This window comes from Dermacentor silvarum, chromosome 4, assembly GCF_013339745.2.
Source record: "Dermacentor silvarum isolate Dsil-2018 chromosome 4, BIME_Dsil_1.4, whole genome shotgun sequence".
NCBI classification, from domain to species: Eukaryota; Metazoa; Arthropoda; class Arachnida; order Ixodida; family Ixodidae; genus Dermacentor; species Dermacentor silvarum.
The window spans coordinates 140,329,788-140,346,781 of NC_051157.2; the positions used below are offsets into that span (position 1 = coordinate 140,329,788).

Below are 16,994 nucleotides of genomic sequence, written 5' to 3' on the forward strand. Positions count from 1 at the left end.
GTCATATGTGTCATGGGAGCTTACCACTGTCGTTGAAAAAAAAAAAGTGTACATTCATTGCATTCTATAGGTGCTAAGATGTGGTGCAGAAACTTGGAGGTTAACAAAGAAGCTCGAGAACAAGTGAAGGACCGCACAAAGAGCGATGGAACGAAAAATGTTAGGCCTAACGCCAAGAGACACGAAGAGAGCGGTGTAGATCAGAGAGCAAACGGGGATAGCCAATATTCTAATTGGCATTAAGAGAAAAAAATGGAGCTGGGCAGGCCATGTAATGTGTAGGATGGATAACCAGTGGACCATTAGAGTTACAGAATGAATACCAAGAGAAGGGGAGCACAGTCGAGGACGGCAGAAAACTAGGTGGAGTGATGAAGTAAGGAAATTTGCAGGCGTAAGTTGGAATCAGCTAACGCAAGACGGGTAATTGGAGATCGCAGAGAGAGGCCTTCGTCCTACAATGGACATAAATATAGGCTGATAATGATGATGATGATGTGTCATAGGCGTCTTGTTCAAAACAAGAAGCTTGACGGTCACATATAACACTCCATCTTTGTCCCACACTGTGCCAAATACTTTCCGCTTCTTAGGCGGCAGTATTGGATCCCAGGATTCAGCACCAGAATGTCTAAGAAAGGAGAACATAGCCATGACTGGACCTGGAGCTGAACTGGAGTCTTCCTTCCTCATTATGTGCTGTCAGTGACATAATCATCATGTATTTTATATGTATGATGATTATGGATATATCTCATTATCTTCTTTCTTCAAACAGAAGTGTAGTGCAACACAAGAATTTTCTTGGCCCATTTCTGTTCAGTTTGATGTCACATGATATTGTTAGCATTTCTGGGGCTCCCGTCTATATCTTTCACTATGGATGTCTTCACTAGTGTGTGTCTGCTGCACTCGGAGCACTACAATGCCAATCACAATACCCACCAGTGGCCTGTTATACTGGTATTGCGGATTTATCAGGCAGCTTTGGTCTTGCTGTGTGTGGCACTTCAGTAGTGAATTTCATTGCAGTGCCAATGGCTTGAATTTACAGTTAGTAAAATTTTGTCATGACGTGAACAGGTATAAAGGTTAACAGCGAAATTTCATTTTGTGCAGCAGAACATCACAGCCAAATTGAGACTACTATTGTTTAATTTGCCTTTTCCTCTGTCATAGCAAATTTTTGTTTTGTAAGAAGCGGTGATATTTGTATATCGCAGTTTTTCTTCTTTTTTTCTCTCCTTTTTCTTTTTTTTTTTCATTGGACGCACAGTGGCCTAGCAGATGCAGTAATAAATTTTAAGGAATAGATTAAAAATTAGTGTTAGCATCGACTGCAAGAGAGTCGACGGGCACCCATGAAACCAAAGGTATTGTGTTGATGCATTGTATCACAACCTCAAGTGTCGTATAGTTGGTGACTTTGTCCTCTAGGTCCATGAATATGAAAGCAGTACACATGCGTTGCCTTTTGTGTATGAGTCGACGATAATGACAAACAATGCGCTGCCCGCCAGGCCTTGCTCCATCAGCTTAATTACTTAGGTACCCCTAGGACCGTGGTCTCATCTTTCTTGTTTTAATGAAGAATGACCAGTCAATTTGAAAGAGCTTGTTTTGAAATAGATAGGCTAGTCTTTAACATTGAGCTGTCCAGATACTCAGAATGAAAACGGTTCTGCTTGACATGCGTAGCAGCCATCGATAGACTTAGGCAATGTTGCTTCATGAGGCTATGAATTATGTATGCTAGTGTTGCCTTTTGTAAAGTTGACAATGTTGTAGTGCAGTTCTTTCAAGCGCTGTGCTGGTTGTTATTGGCGCAGCATCTCTCCTCCCAGCTTTTATGCTCTTGCATTCAGGGTGTCAAACGAAACCTTTTTCGGGTTCGGTTCATGTTCACGCTTTTGAGTTCGGTTCAGATTCAGCTCCGGAACGAAAATTAATATGGTTCAAACCAGTTCAGAACCCAAACCAGTTGATTTGGATTCAGACAGTTTCAAAGGAAAAAAGAAAAGCATTGGCGTGCCTCTGGTTGTTGGAGAAACACACTGTATATTAGCAGAGACATGTTTTTTTCGGTATTAAGGTAGAATTACTGTAAACCGTTTTTTTTTTTTTTTTTTTGCACGGCCATTAATTTGAAAGGATAAATAATTAAGAGAGATGTGGCACCCTGTGCGGCTATCCAGTGCATTGCCCTTCCACCCTCCCCTAAATTTCATCCTTCTTTGGTTTCTTAATGGGACACTAAAGAGAAACAGTAAATCAGTTAAAAAAAAAATGCTTTGTCAGTCTAAACTTTATTACCATTAATTCCACAGTAATAGGTTGAATAACGTGAGAGAGACAAAGAAGGTTAATTCCACTGATTGGATTTTATGTGGTGACTTCAGCACTGGCACAACAGTGTGATGTCACGGACTTCAAACGTTCTTGCACAATTGGACCGTTGTACCTCAGTAAAAGTTCTTGAAACTTGCCAAATTTGGTCATTGGCTCTTTTAAAATGCATTGTAGTCCGTCTCTACCGATAAAAAATTAACTGTACGCAAGCAGACGTCATCAAAATCAGTGACGTCGCAGCGTCCTGGTGCGGGAGCTTCAAGGCGGTGTTGCCAACCGCCATTAGTTTTTGCATGTTTTCTAGCTTGCCAATTCCCTTCTCATGATAAGAGCGGGTTATTTTTGGTACTGTGGAAGGGCGTCTTACTTAATGTAGCTTAAATAATTTTTGAACGGCAAAGCTGTTTAAGCCAACCGTAAGTCCGTGTGTCGCGAACAAAAAACCTCGCTGAACAATGACGTCACCTGCGTTGCCTAGCAACCACCTGCCACAGCTGCACCTCGCTTCTCCTAGCTCCAGCAATGCTCCGCCACTGCCGCGCCAGCGATGATATCACTGCACGTTGCATAGCGCAGCTCGCAAAACCGACACGGCGTTCCAGCAGACCCGCTCTGTCAATGCAGTCGCCTAGCAATCACTTACCCAGCTTCACCCAGCCATATCAGTGCTTCACGCCACAATTCTTGCTTTGCTTAGTCATGACAACACTTTGTGAAGCTTGGCCATGATGTCACACTGATTATAAAGATCATGTCGCCGCAACAGCGACACACACAACTCTCGTAGACTTCGCACTGAGTAAATGTAACATGGGATGGCCGAAGAAGTACAAGACTCCCGAAGAAGAAGCCGCTCAGCTGGAAGCTCGTCGTGCCGCCAGCTGAGAACGAATGCGGCGATTGCGTGCTCATCCGGAGTATCATCCGGAGCCTGGGAAAACTTAGGCGAACGTAGCAAAACTTAGCCAAGCCTAGTGAAACTGGAAGAAGCTAGGTGATCACCAGCTCCGCTGTTTCTCCAGCCGTGCACAACTTAGTGCCAGCTATGCTAATTTTTTTTCTTTGTTTCTTTAGAAGAGTACTGACATAAAATTGTGTTGCTTTGTTAGCTGCTTGTTCTGTAATTGCGGTATGAGACCCTCAATTCCTCGAAAGTTCAACCAATCATAGAAATTCAAAATGCATGCCAAATCGAGCACGGCTTCTTGGCCTACGGTGTTACTTGCAAAGGTTCCTCTAGATGTCATGAAAATCGGGTTGTGGTGGTTATGTCGTATCACTGACGCACGGGTCGATGTGGTCAAAGCCGCATTGAAAGTTTTAGGTGACAGCATACATGGGAGAGAAGGTGATGAAAAGGGTGCTGCATATTCTGAGAGAAGCGACTTCAGAGGACCAAGCTTATTATCCCATATCGAATAGAAGCGTAGAGTGAAATAGAAAGGAATATGCTATGCAGCGTGCATCGAGCTTTCAGCGATACGTTCATTATGTTGCTCGCAGCCACTACACCAGGATTGCTGATGCATGCTCAGCGGTTTCTGATACCACGTGACCACTGCCTGCGATTTTTGTGACTTGTAGAGAAGCCCTTGTAAATAATTGCCATGCCAAAAAGCCCTGCTCCATCTATCATGTGTTTTGAAAAAGTCAATAAAAGAGAATATAATGAGTGATTACTTGCGCATTCGAGGAATTCTGGCACCCTACTGTAGCTGTGGGGTCAACAGCTAACTAATGGAGAAGACACCAAAATTTTGTGTCAGTGTTCAGCTAAAGTTGCTCACGCTCATTGTCCACATTGTCCTGCAGAAAATAAAGTAATATACCTTATCTAATGCTCAACTTCCCATGGATTCTATGTTCATTTTTGTTAAAATGAAAGAAGGCACCTAGTTCTAAGAAAACATGTACGATCATTTCGCAAAGGTGAGCTGTTGGTTGTAATTACTGCAATTTTACAAATACTTCCTTGAAGTGCTTTGCATTGACAAAAAACAGTAAGTAGTGCAGACACTCAGCAGAACACGGTAGACATCATGTGATATTTGTTCCCGCATGGTTGAGTGGAGATCTCGGACTAATGTATTTTGGCATTCTGCAACGATAATGTTCTATCCTGACTTTCTCCAGAACGCTCATGCAAACTGCCTCGCAAGCAAAAAGGAATGCCACCTAAAACCTATACAAAGAGCCTACAATTACATGAAGTCGTGATATCGGCTATTAATAGGCCGAGCACAGTGAAACAAAGTCTGCATTCCCTCTTACATTGCTGAGTTGTCGCCATCTGCAGGACCAATAAAAGTCACTGAATGTACACTGCAATTAAACTGCAACACACGTATCGGACAGCACAACCAATATGCTGCTGTGCCTGAACACAGCACATACCACGAGCACGAGCAGTATCCTCCACGCCAATGACGCGCCGACTCAGCGCACAATGTACAGTTTAGCCAATCATGCCATCAGTTGGGTGAGTCAATTCGATCGCTGTGAAGAGCCACATGACTGTTTCCAATCAGCACTAGAGTGTAATAGTGGAGTGGGTCCCAGTAGTACACCACACACTGGGCCATATAGGTACAATAAATATTGTCTGCTCTCATTAAATTACAACAAATACAACCTTGGGCTGAACCTGTGATCAAACGAGTTCGGAACGGTTCCTCGAAAAAGTTCTGGTTTGGGTACAGTTCCAAGATGGCGGAAGAAGTATTCATTCTGTTCGGTTCCGATTCAGTTTCAGTTCAACATCTTGCTTGCATTATCCTGAGGTGTAACCGAAATGAGCAGCATAGGAATAGGATTAATCTTAATAAAAGAAATAAAGAAGCTGGAAAAGACTTCATGTTGGGGTCCCTCTACTTTTTTTTTTGTCATCATCATGTCCCAACAAAGTAATGATATTATGAGGCTTATTAAACTGCCAAAGCAACTCACGTGCTATGAAAAAATACTGCTGCAGGGGCTCTAGATTATTGTAAACCACATGGGGTTCTTTTAACATGTGCTCAAAGCACAATACACAAGCATTCCTGCTATTAGCCCCTTTCAAAATGCACGCACCATGGCCAGGAATCAAAGCCATATGGTCTCGTGCTTGGAAGCAAAACACTGTAGCAACTGAGCCACCGTGTTAGGGTTTAACAAGCTGGGCTACTTTTGCAAGCTGGCTAGGCCACAGTATGGATCAGAATAAGTTTGTAGAGTTCGAAGGAAAAAAAAAAAAGATATCAAGAAGGTGTTTCTTATGTGTAGGAGGTTCCATGTTGGGTTGCCTGCATGTATATTGTAGGTTGGGTAGTGGAAATTGAGCGTGAAATCACAACCAAAAGGGACTTGCAACTAACAGCAACTAGTAGAACTGCTCTCAACTGGTTAAAAAAAAAAAAAAAAGCTGTCATTCTTAAAAGTCCCAAAGGCTGCCTTACGCGAGAAAAGGGTTACAGGCTTGGGCAGTGCTTGTTATAGCAACGGCATTTGCTTTTTCCTTGTCCTAGAAGAAACTGTTATCTTCAGCTGTATTCAGCTGTATAGGTGGTCTGTTCTTTATTACTATTTGTTTCACAGCGCATTGCGGATTCTTTTGGGCTGCAATACCTTGCCTGCCTCTTATTTTGCCAGAAATGAGCATGTTAATTTCCCTTACTACTTGTCTGTCCTCTCTAATCCCGCTGTGATCATTTCACCATGCCATTTCAACAGCTAGTTACTTGTAAATATACAAGGATGACTGAAAAGTTTTTGAACCCCTATAAGAATGAACAAGGCTGAGATTTTTTGCTTTCATTTTCAACATAACCTCCTTCTAATGCAACAACCTTGTGTCAGGGCCACTGCAGTGCCTTCATCGCCGTAGTAACAGAACCTTTCAAATTCTGAGTCCAGGAGCACCTCCAAAATTTATGTACCATGACTGCCTAAAAGACAGGCTTTTCCTATGTCTTGATAACAGAATATTTTTATTCTTATAATGATGAAGTAACGTCTTCCAAATGGTTTTTGGTCATTTGAAGTTGCACTGAACAGAAATAGTCTAATTATGCTAACCTAAGCAAACATAAAATTTTCACTTTGAAAAGTGGGAATGAAATTTATTTGCAAGAAAATAGTGTAAAGCATGCTTGACGATTGCAAAACATGATAGTGTGTGGTGCAACTAATCTTCAAAATAAACGGCTTGTCAGTGAAATTATGATTTTTCTTTTTTCTTTTTATTCATTCAATTTATTGATAAATCACAAGAGATGGTTGCAAACTATCTGGACCGATAGCCTACATTGGCTTGTGGTCGCACATATAGAGCTTCTATGTGCGACGCCAAATTACTAGAATTATGAGCAAAATGCAAAATCTGCATTCCACTACCCTGTCGCTCAGTCAATGCGAAGTTTTTTGAATGAGCCCTGAGATTGTGCTCCATTTTCAAAGCTGCATAGGTGGTTTACTTGCTCGATGTGATGTTTTGTGACTGAGTCACGGGATCATGTCCTTAGCCTTGATGGCTGTGGATATATGGAAGATACATATTGCCACGAGACAGTGAAGGGGCTGCTACTGTCGGTCGGACGAAGACGACAGCGACGAAGTAGCCAGAGGCGCGCGACAGCCTTGCATCCGTCGCCGCTGCTTGTCCAAAGTTTGTATATAGCAATACTCCCTAACTAAACGTTATCCCCGTAACAATATAAATATACGCCGTTTGTTGGCCTCTTAAGGCTGGCATTTATAAAATTAACATTAGAAAAAAATATGAGTGGTAATTGCAGAGCACAGTGCTGTGCAAGCACGCAGTTCAGAGTGCAAGTAAACAAATGAAAATGCGGCTATTCTAGCCCGAGCACCTGGTGGTGGATCTTGCACCGAGCTTTTGACAGCAGAGCATGAAAGGTCACCATCATGTAAAGTACTCAGCATGTCAACAAATTTAACAGCTTGATGCGGAAATGTAGCTGAAACTAAACTCTGTACAGCATTTTTCATGCTAATAAGGGCTCGGCCCATGATGCCTACATATAGCAGAAATACAGAGTTGTGCTGGGTATTTGTGCATGATGCAACTTGTCAAAGAAAGTAACTAACTCAAGTTATAGATAAAAACAGTTTTCTATTGAGCTAGTTGGTGGTTTGGAATGAAAAAAGTGCACTCTAATAGGCCAAGAAAAGAGGAGGCAGACACCACAGAGCTGACTTGCAAATCTTTTTTTTTTTTTTTTTACTTCAAAGTATAATTTCCTTTCCATGCAGTGATGTATATATATAAGGAAAACAAGGGAACATCACAAAATGTAATTGTGAGAGTGAGGAGAGAGGAGCACAACCCTGACGTCAGCGCAATAACGACCTTGAAAAGGCGAGATGAACTATATTGCGTCACAAACACTTGCAACAGCTGGTGCAAGGTCAGTGTGCGCAACAGCAATTCTCTAAGCAGGGCAACAGGAGTCTTCTGGCCAGTGCTGAACTGGAAAACAAGGGAGGGAAATCATCACTGTGTGTCTTTGGACCGCAGCAAAGTAGCAAGTCTTACTTATTGTTTGTTTTACAGTTTACTGTATTAGTACTAAACAGTTAATGTAATTTTTCTTTTCTTCCAGCTTCCTGCAGCCTTCGTAACTGATTGTTCGGCTCCAGTTAAGGCAGCTCTTCTCCAAACTTGGCCAGGAGCCAGACAGCTGCTCTGCCATGTCCATACTCTGCAGGCAGAGTGGCACTGGCTCAATAACAGTGACGAAGCAAGTGGGGTGCCCAGACAAAGCCGCTTGAAGTTTTTTTCTTGTTTCCGAAAGGTGAAATTAGCTCAGCACTGGTCTAGCTGGCATGGCCCATTGCGTATAACTTTTAACCGAAAGGCACTTCTAAGTCCTTTGAACTGACTGTACATTTTGTGCTTGGAAGTGTCCATAAGCAGAGACAGGCTAGATGGGACAAAGAGTTTCTTCAAAAGCGGGTACTGCCGATCTCATTTTACGGCCACTGTAGATTCCAGTGTAGATTTTTGACGAGGGTGCTCAGTTGTGGGCTGCTCTTTCACCCCTTCAAGACACCTGTCCCAGCTGCCATGCACCTCTGACGCCTCTGTTCACATCTCCGAGCGTCTATTGCTGTTACCATATGAAGTTCTTGCATAAAAATATGGCATTTGGTGCTTCAGTGGACTTTAGGGGGGGAGGGGGGGGGTTATTCTGTAAGAGTTCACCTAGTTGACTGTCCATTTCGGCCGCCGCTGATTGGCTGCAGCTGTACCAGTGAGGAGACTGGCTGGGGGCGCCTGTCTCCTTCTTGCTGGTACCCCTGTCCAGCCAATCAGCACTTCAGCAGCTGGCGATATGGTCGGCCCACTAGGTGTACTCTTGCAGAATGCCCCCCCCCCCCCCAACCTCCTCATCAAGCTGTGTAAGCACATTGCCAATTCTTCTACCTGAGTCTTCCTTTAAGGGCCCCTAAACCACCCAGAGGTCGAAATTTAGTTGTGGTGTTGCAGTTGTGCACAAGTCTACAACGAACACGCAGCCGCGAGAATTTTTCGAAATGGTGCCGTAATAGTGGAGTTACACGCGTTTGATGGTCGAAACATGGCCCTCGCTCGTTTCGCTCTTTTCTTCACTACTCTCCTCGTCGGCTGGTCTCTCCTCCTTGCTGAGTGCTCCTTTAAATGTTACGTGACATACGTCATCGCCAACGCGCTTCTCAAAACATTATCCACTTCCGGTTAAGGCACGTCCACGCTAAAGCCCCTCCATCCACGCGTCAGCACCACTATTGCTCGGTGAAAACGTGTATGGAGAGGCTTTAGTCCACGCTGGCAGCAAACATACCGACGGCGAACCAGTCTCCAGCGCCGTAGAACGTCTACCGCGCGAGAGCTGTCCAAAGTAGATGGCAGTTAGGCCGACGCACCGGCTGCAGCACGATCAACAGGCCAATCGACGACCGCGAAGCTGCGCGTCTCCGCCACCGGCGACGAAAACATCGGCTGCAGCTTCTGTTGCAAGGAAAATAATTTCCACTAGATAAAGCAATGCATAAATTGTACATTTTATGAAAAACAATATCCACTGTCAAACGTTAAACATGAACGAGAGCTCCGATACTTGTCGAGCTCAGCAGCAGTGCACGGGTTATACCGACGGCACCGCTAATATCAGCGTATTTTTCTTCTTTGTGTACAATTATTGCGAAGAGCGATAACAACAATAAGAAAATATTGCGGCTTGTGAGCGTTGGTAATTCATTCTGAAAAGCCGTCCGCTTTAGCATTTAAGTGAACCGTAAAAGGCCTAGCGACGATATCGGCGCTGTCGAGCGATCAGCGGCGGTGAGGCTGCCACACAAATGGGTCCCGGTCTCATCCTCTCTACGGCAAGGAAATCTCGTCGTTGACGAGCAAAACTGCCGCCGAACGGCGGCCCGCGAATGGGAGCCCACGAATGGCAGCCCACGAATAGCAAACGGCATGCAGCAAGTTACTGTGCCGGCTACCCACTTTTGCTGCTTTCACGGCTACTCGCTGTTGCTGCTGTGCCAGCCTGTGCTCACGCGAAGCGTGCTGCTATGGACCCTGTGTTGCGCGCACATGTAGAAAGGCCAACACCGTCGAACTCTGTTCGCGCAGCTAATCAGACCGCTAAGCACGACTGTGTTCGAACGTGATCAATTTGGCACTTGCGTTGCGGGCTGTAATTATGTCAATTCGCAAGTGCGCACAAGCGAGCAAGACGACGAGGCGGAGCAGGGAGCGCGCGTACCTGCTAGCAGACTAACCGGAAGTCGTAGGTCCTTGCTCGACCATTGGACATCGTCACCGCTGTTGACATCACCAGATGCACCCTGGTGACATCGTGACGACCGCTGGGGATACCGGAAAAGCCAGGAGAGGAGGACGGCATCGTTTTTTTTTATGTTGTGGCGCGCCTGCAGCGCGTAGCGTGCAGTGTTTGGCATCGTTGATTGTGACGGCATTCTGAACTCAATGCACGTGTTTACTTGAAATGTTAAAAAAATATCTGAGGTGGTTTAGGAGCCCTTTACCTGACACTTTTTCAGTTTACTGCATGGTAGCTGCAGGCTACCTGCCTTTGTGGGAGAGTGAATTACCTCTCCAACTTCAGTCATGTGTTTCACTCCTAGTACAAGCATGTTGGTCACATTCAGGTGCACCAAGATTTTCAGTACAAAAGATTAATGCCTGTTCACAGGATGGAGGGGAGAGACCCAGAATTTATCTGAGCACCTTCTTTGCAGCACTCCTGTGCACGTTAATTCTGGGAAGAATATTAGATTACACGTTGTGACTTCAAAATTGCATTGCTCCTGTCATAGTGTTGTTCCTGACCTAAAGTTTGTAATCAAACAAGGCTACTCACGTCGACAGTCTTGATGTCAATAAGAGGCACTGCATTTTAATAAATGCATAATTAGTAATATACTATGTCTCTCTGCCTGTAGGTTCTGTATGCAAGGTCAGAAGAGGAACTTGAACGGGCTAAGGAAGAGATTCGTCAGTGCAAACATAAAGCCTATTTAGAACGGGCTGAAGCCTTCTTTGTTCGTGAGAGAGAGTGGTCACTTTTGTGCCGTGTTGATCTTACTGCACAGAAGCAGGACATAAATGCTTATTCTGAAGTCTCCATACGAATCCTCAGGGACATTCTTCTCGGCAAAATGTTACCTTATAACGCAGTTGCGTTACTGGAAATTGTCATCACAGAATGGGAGGCATACTTGAAAGCAAGAATCCTGCAGCACAGTCACCCTGCGTCCCACTTTGACCACCGCTGTGGAGGTTCGTGTGTGAAAAGCCTTGCAAAGCTTCTTAGATGGACGCCAAGTGCTTCTCAGGGCATCCCTGTCGTTCAAAGGGAAAGTGAAAATGTGTTCTCTATCAGAAGTGCTCCTGGTCGCATAGAATGCAAGGTGCAGTACGACCTTGGTCTCTGCAGCTGCTGGCCAGGCAAACAGGGCGCATTTTGCAAGCACCAGGTTGCCGTTGTACAGGAGTTTAAGCGGCCTTTTCCCTGCATGCCAGAGACGACTGCTGAAGAGTGCCGTCAACTTGTGATGCTTGCACTGGGCAAGAGATCTCAATCCCCATCCTCCTCTGCGTCACCAACCACACAAACCTGCAACTTGGACTCAACATTGGATGTCGGAGAAGGGGATGTTGGGAAGACACCTGATCACAATGGGTTGGAGGCTGCTACTGGAGATACCGGAGACCCCCGCATGCAGGAGTCTGAACTGGAGATGGAAAAGTCCACCTGTTTAGAGCACCTGCAGGATAATGCACGGGTCCCAGAGGTGTGTCTTGTTTTCATTGCTACATTTAAGACTCTTATGAACGCCTTCAAGTTCTTGTTATTCGGAAAATGTGGAAAATAGTTGAAAACAGAAGAGTTTACTGTGTAAGGCAACTTACAAGATGTGTGCAAGAACTGTTACCAGCTGTACAAGTTAGCTTTCCGTAGAAAAAAGAGACGTGGCCATAGACAGTGAGACCAAAGTTCAACACTGTAGTCTTCGTCCAATTTGCCACTGAAAACTAACATATACAACTCGTTAAACAACCACCTCTTGAGATGTACAGCCAAGTATAAGCAGTGTTTTCACTCTTTATTGCGACAGCAATTATACAGGCACTCGAGGCACGTTTGTTCTATCGCCATTGGTGGCATTGTCGTGCTGTCACGGTATTGTGTAGGTTTAGAATGTCACCAGAGACGCGCTGTGCTCATTCGGCTCAGTGGGAGCCAGGGCGGTGCTCTGGCTACCTCTGCTGGCATGAGCACTGTGCGCACACACATTAGCGTTCCCGCTGAGTAACTGTATGCAAACCACTCCGTGTTGCATATACTGGTGCGAGGGAAAGGGACGGTAAGCATCTAGGTACGAAATCGTATCTAATCCTTTCTTTGGGCGCTGACAAACGCCCATGGTTTTCCTTCAGTCACATCTCATGCACCATCGAGATGTGACACCTACAATGCCATTGGCATTGCTCTTTATCACGCCAGCTTTCTGAGACGCCCTCGGCGCAACACTATACATTGCCATCGCTTTCAGCGCTTTGCCTTTGGGTGAAACTGCCAAATTTCTTAATGCTGAGCATTTTTTTACTCATCCCAGGTACTTTGTGGTCGGTAGTTGGCTGTCTCGCGTTTCATAAAAGAAAAAGAAAGTGTGTGACTTTTTAATCGAACCACCGAAACTGAGCACACCAGTCCGATGCTCTGTTAGGCCACAGTCGCATGCATGCTTGTCTCATGCCAGTGCCAACTAGGTCTCCAAGACGACCGACGTGTGCGTCACGTGAAGTAACACGAGCTAGAGCATGTGTGCTTATTCTAGTTTCCATTCGGCCACGGACTTACCGCCGTCTTTTCCTTGCGTCACGACATGCCAGTTCTCCCATTCTTGCCTCACGGCAGCAAACACTCTCAGACATTGTGTCGAACTTCACCGCTTTCAGGACCTGCCCACACTCCCCAGTCCTTTCCTCATGGCAGAATGCTACAAAGACACTGCGCGACATTGTACCACCTTTGGTATCAGTCCAGGCTGTAATGGAACAGATTGCAACATTTATGCCGGGGGACAAAAAATTGGTTGTAATGCCGTTGTTGCCTTATACTTCTGTACTCTCTGCATGCTTAACACAAACATGTTGATTCTTCTGGTAACTCTTCGAAGAAACCCAAACGGTGCTGGATAGCCAGCTACCTGTAAAATGCTGCAATACAAAATCGATTCCCACACTGCGTCGGATCTTCAAAATTTATTTTAAGCAGGAGCATAGCCACACCTGGGAGGCTTTACCAGATGTAAGGTCTTTTGCAGCTCCAGCCACTATATGGCATTTTTTAGCTAAATTTTAGTGTGACAAGTTTAAACCTCTCTTAAATTTTTAGCAAGCGCATGAATGTTTTTGCATATACCACAAGATCACTGGCAAACGAGCACTGTGCACTGGTTCTAGTAATTTGCATACTGTAACACCCAAAGCACTCTTTACCTTGAAATATTGATTGTTTTGTTTATATGTGCTTTCTAAACATTTTTGATGTACAGTCTACATCAGTATGACAGGGCACACTTCTCTGTTCTGTCTCTGTTCAAACAGTGATTCCTGCCTAAGCTAAGCAAGAACTTCAGTCACTGTTATTTGATATATAGTTCTCGTGTTGAAGAATACCTCTTACATAACCTAACCTAAGATTTGGTGCAATAACATGGAAAATCTGGCATTCCTGTTCATGTTGATGTCTATGGTGTACCATGCACCTCACAAAGACAATCGTTTTTACATGATCAAAGTTGCGATGGACATGCTACATAGACTATAATGGTTGCTTTATGACTTAGTAAGTATAAAAATTCGAGGAAGGCAAATATAAACTTTTTCAAACATGAATCAAATGTGAATAGTAAGTATCAAATATTGAGAATAGACAAACGCAGACGCTTATATTTACAGCAGAAATATTTATTTTGGTATAATTAGGTACCACACTTGACTAGTGAAAAAAAAAAAGGCAGCCAACTATGACGGACAATTAGGATCAGTTTTAAACACAAGATTGCTAATTGCCAATGAAAGAACTGCTTGAATAGCCTCTCAACAACTTGAGAGCTTGGCTGCAAACAAGCTTTCGAAGAATTAATGGCTGCTGTACGACTAGCTTTGTAAAAACGCGAAATATTAGTTGTTGAAAGAGGATCAGAAGTGTAAAAAAAAGAAGAAGAAAAAAAAAGCTATTGAAGAACTTTGTGCTGTAGGGGACACATGTAAAAAGTCCCATTGCAGGAAAACATCACTGGTTGTAGCATAAAATACAAAGCTTCAACATTATTAGACTGCAAGAAACTTCAAAATACAGATTACAAGCAAAAATCACAGGTTGTCATACAGGCTTCCACTGTAAATCCGAAAACAAAGCTTGGATTACCTATTTTCTTTTTGCATTGTTTTGAAAAATTCAGTCATTGTATTACTACTGATAATTTGCGATACTTTGTTTCACCATAAGGAGAATAGTAAGCTGACTTTAACAGTCAGCTGTTGCAAAATATTTGATTAGTTTCGATATTCGAAAATATCAAATATATAATTTACAAATACGAATAGTTGGTGTCAAATATTGGATTCGTATTCGAAACTTTGAATATTCGCCCACCCCTAATAAAAATAATTCATCATGGATGTTCCTGTGCAATGATAAAACATGTTTTGCCTTTTTTTTATCTGCACACTCTAGCAAAAAAAGAAGTGTGACAAGGTCATTTTTTTTCCTATAATTTTTCCATTTCTTTTTATTGACCAGCTTATATCTGTGTGAACTCTTGGTAGTGAGAAAACATTTTCAACAGGTTACAAAAGTTGACATGCGATTAGCAGAGACGCTAGCACTGAGCTATCTGAAAAGTTTACCGTTGTCACCTTTAATTCGGAGAGGCTGAAGCATTAAGCAACAGTTATACGTGAAATGCACGCTGTGTGTGAACTTTCCCGTAAAAACTTATGCCATGGAAAGTAATAGTAAGAGTGTGGGCATATTTATTTTCATGTTTATTTTCTGCACAATACATGCGAAGTTTTTCAGATAAACAATTATTACAGAGTAAATGTACTAATCTTAGACATTGCATAATGTGTCAGGTAGAGTAGTCAGCATCAAGCCATGACATTTCTTCCTTCCCATTTTTTCTTTCTCTAAACTTTCTTTTTATCATGAAGGTATATCTTTAATTTAATAGTTAATTCAAGATATGTGTTCAAATGCAAGGAATCGTAAGCAGTAGCCCCGCACAGAACATGTAGCACTCACGTTGACATACACATTTCCAGACGTGAATTATTTCATGGTGCAGCATTGAATTTGGCAACATGACATTTACACAGATAGGAAGCTTCAGAAGGAGCTGCACTGAAAGAGGAGTCAGTTCCCATGACAGGGTCTCAGTAGCTCCTGACGGATCTCTTGAAATTTCAGTGTCTTTTCATTTGTCAAATAGATGTTCACTGTAAATTTTCGTTCAGTGTTTTCGAGAGATACGTGAAAGTCATAGAATGAGAGTGACATATGCATACATGCATTTAGAACATCTCCGGAAGATCGCAGCGAGTTTTCCCCGGATGGCGATATCTGGGACTGTGCTATTGCTGTGTGTCAAATGTCACCTTGTCACCCACCACAACTATGGCTTAAGTGGTGATGCAGTAATTGCTGGCTGCATGAATGCAGCTGTCAATCAGAAATTGTGTCCTCATTTGTGCATGGTAACTGTGAGCTCATCCATAAAATAAATATGGCCACATTGCCTCTTGTTCTTAGTAATTGCTGCAGGCACACATCATTAGTAATGGCAGTGTAATCAATAAATCATGCTGTAATCAATAAATCATGCTGACAGCCTTTGAGCACAATGGCCTGAAACCTTTGCGAATTCTAGTAGTCCTGTGGGTTCTTTTGTGTTTAAGCTACTCAAGTTGAAAACGATGCGAAAGGCTCCAAGCTGTTGAATCTTACTGCCATGTAAAATCTGCAGGAACAAAGTTACGAAGCTCTGGTGTCATCACTGAATCAGGTCCATGAGCTGGCCAAGCACGTCCCCGGCTACTTGACCCTTGTGGACAGAGTTGTCTCGGAAGTGAAAAAGCTGGAAACAAGCCATGCAGCGTACGGCTTCTTGTTGCGACTTGATGCATCAGCTGCTGCAGAAAGGCACAGGTTGTTAGCGCCAACCTCCAAGCGTCCCAGAAAGAGGCTTCGCACTTCAGTACAAGACAAGAACAGCATGCCTGGAGCTGGACTGCACTAGTTACGAATGCTGGCCTTCATACGTCCATAGACATGCCCGTTTCACCACTTACATTCAACACATTGCATGTGTAGAGTCTGAATATTTTCATAGTGGACTCTATTGAAAGCCGTGAGCAAGAACATCTGTGAAGCTCGTTATCAGTACCTGAGCTACATTTTAGTAGAAACGTGGACATTTAGTGAGATCAAGTGTTTTAATGAGAATTTTAATTTTGCATTTATTATTTAACTGCTAGGGCAGACAAATGACCTTTCTCTGTCACAGCTATCTTATGGTCTTTCGTAAAACTGGTGATGTGTTTTCTGATTTTGCTAATGTAAGTGCTTTTTTGTCTGCTATTTAATCTGCAAAACAACCTGCTGGGCAGTTTGGGAACAACTAGTCAGAGTGCACTGCATTGCGTTAACTTATAGTGCTTTTGTATTATTTTTGCAGCAGTGCCAAAGTACAAGTGTCTTAAAAGTGTCATTTGTTAAGAATAACAAATGTGAAATAATAAAGTGTGATTGTTGCTGACTTGGCAGAGCTGACTCAATTACAAAACTTATTTGAGGGAAATTTGAACTTCCTCAGCTATGCATCTGAAGCAGTGAGCTTCATCAATTGCATGTCCACCACTTGTAATGGCATAAATTTATTGCCCCCTTTAATGTGAATAGCGAGGCAAATTAATTGGAGTAATGGATTTGCATAAAAGTGCCTATCAAGTTTTTGCACTTTAATAGACACAAAGTATGTTATTTATCAAATTTGGTACTGTGTCATATGCTTTGACAGACTTCATTTGATGTTTTTATTGCCATGCAGTCGAACCTCGT

At 43.3% G+C, this 16,994-nt stretch overlaps 1 protein-coding gene across 3 annotated transcripts in view; it reads left to right on the forward strand.

Moving 5' to 3' along the window:
- Positions 1–16,994, forward strand: part of LOC119450682 (uncharacterized) — a 35,593-nt gene extending 18,599 nt beyond the window's left edge. For 2 of the 3 annotated variants that reach the window (XM_037714195.2, XM_049666137.1), the window contains exons 4-6: positions 7,953–8,144; positions 10,804–11,655; positions 15,901–16,994. In XM_037714195.2, coding sequence (XP_037570123.1) covers positions 7,953–8,144; positions 10,804–11,655; positions 15,901–16,173 — 1,317 coding nt within the window. In that variant the 3' untranslated portion in view covers positions 16,174–16,994. The remainder of the gene's footprint in view (positions 1–7,952; positions 8,145–10,803; positions 11,656–15,900) is intronic. The other variant, XM_037714196.2, reaches the window with a different exon arrangement.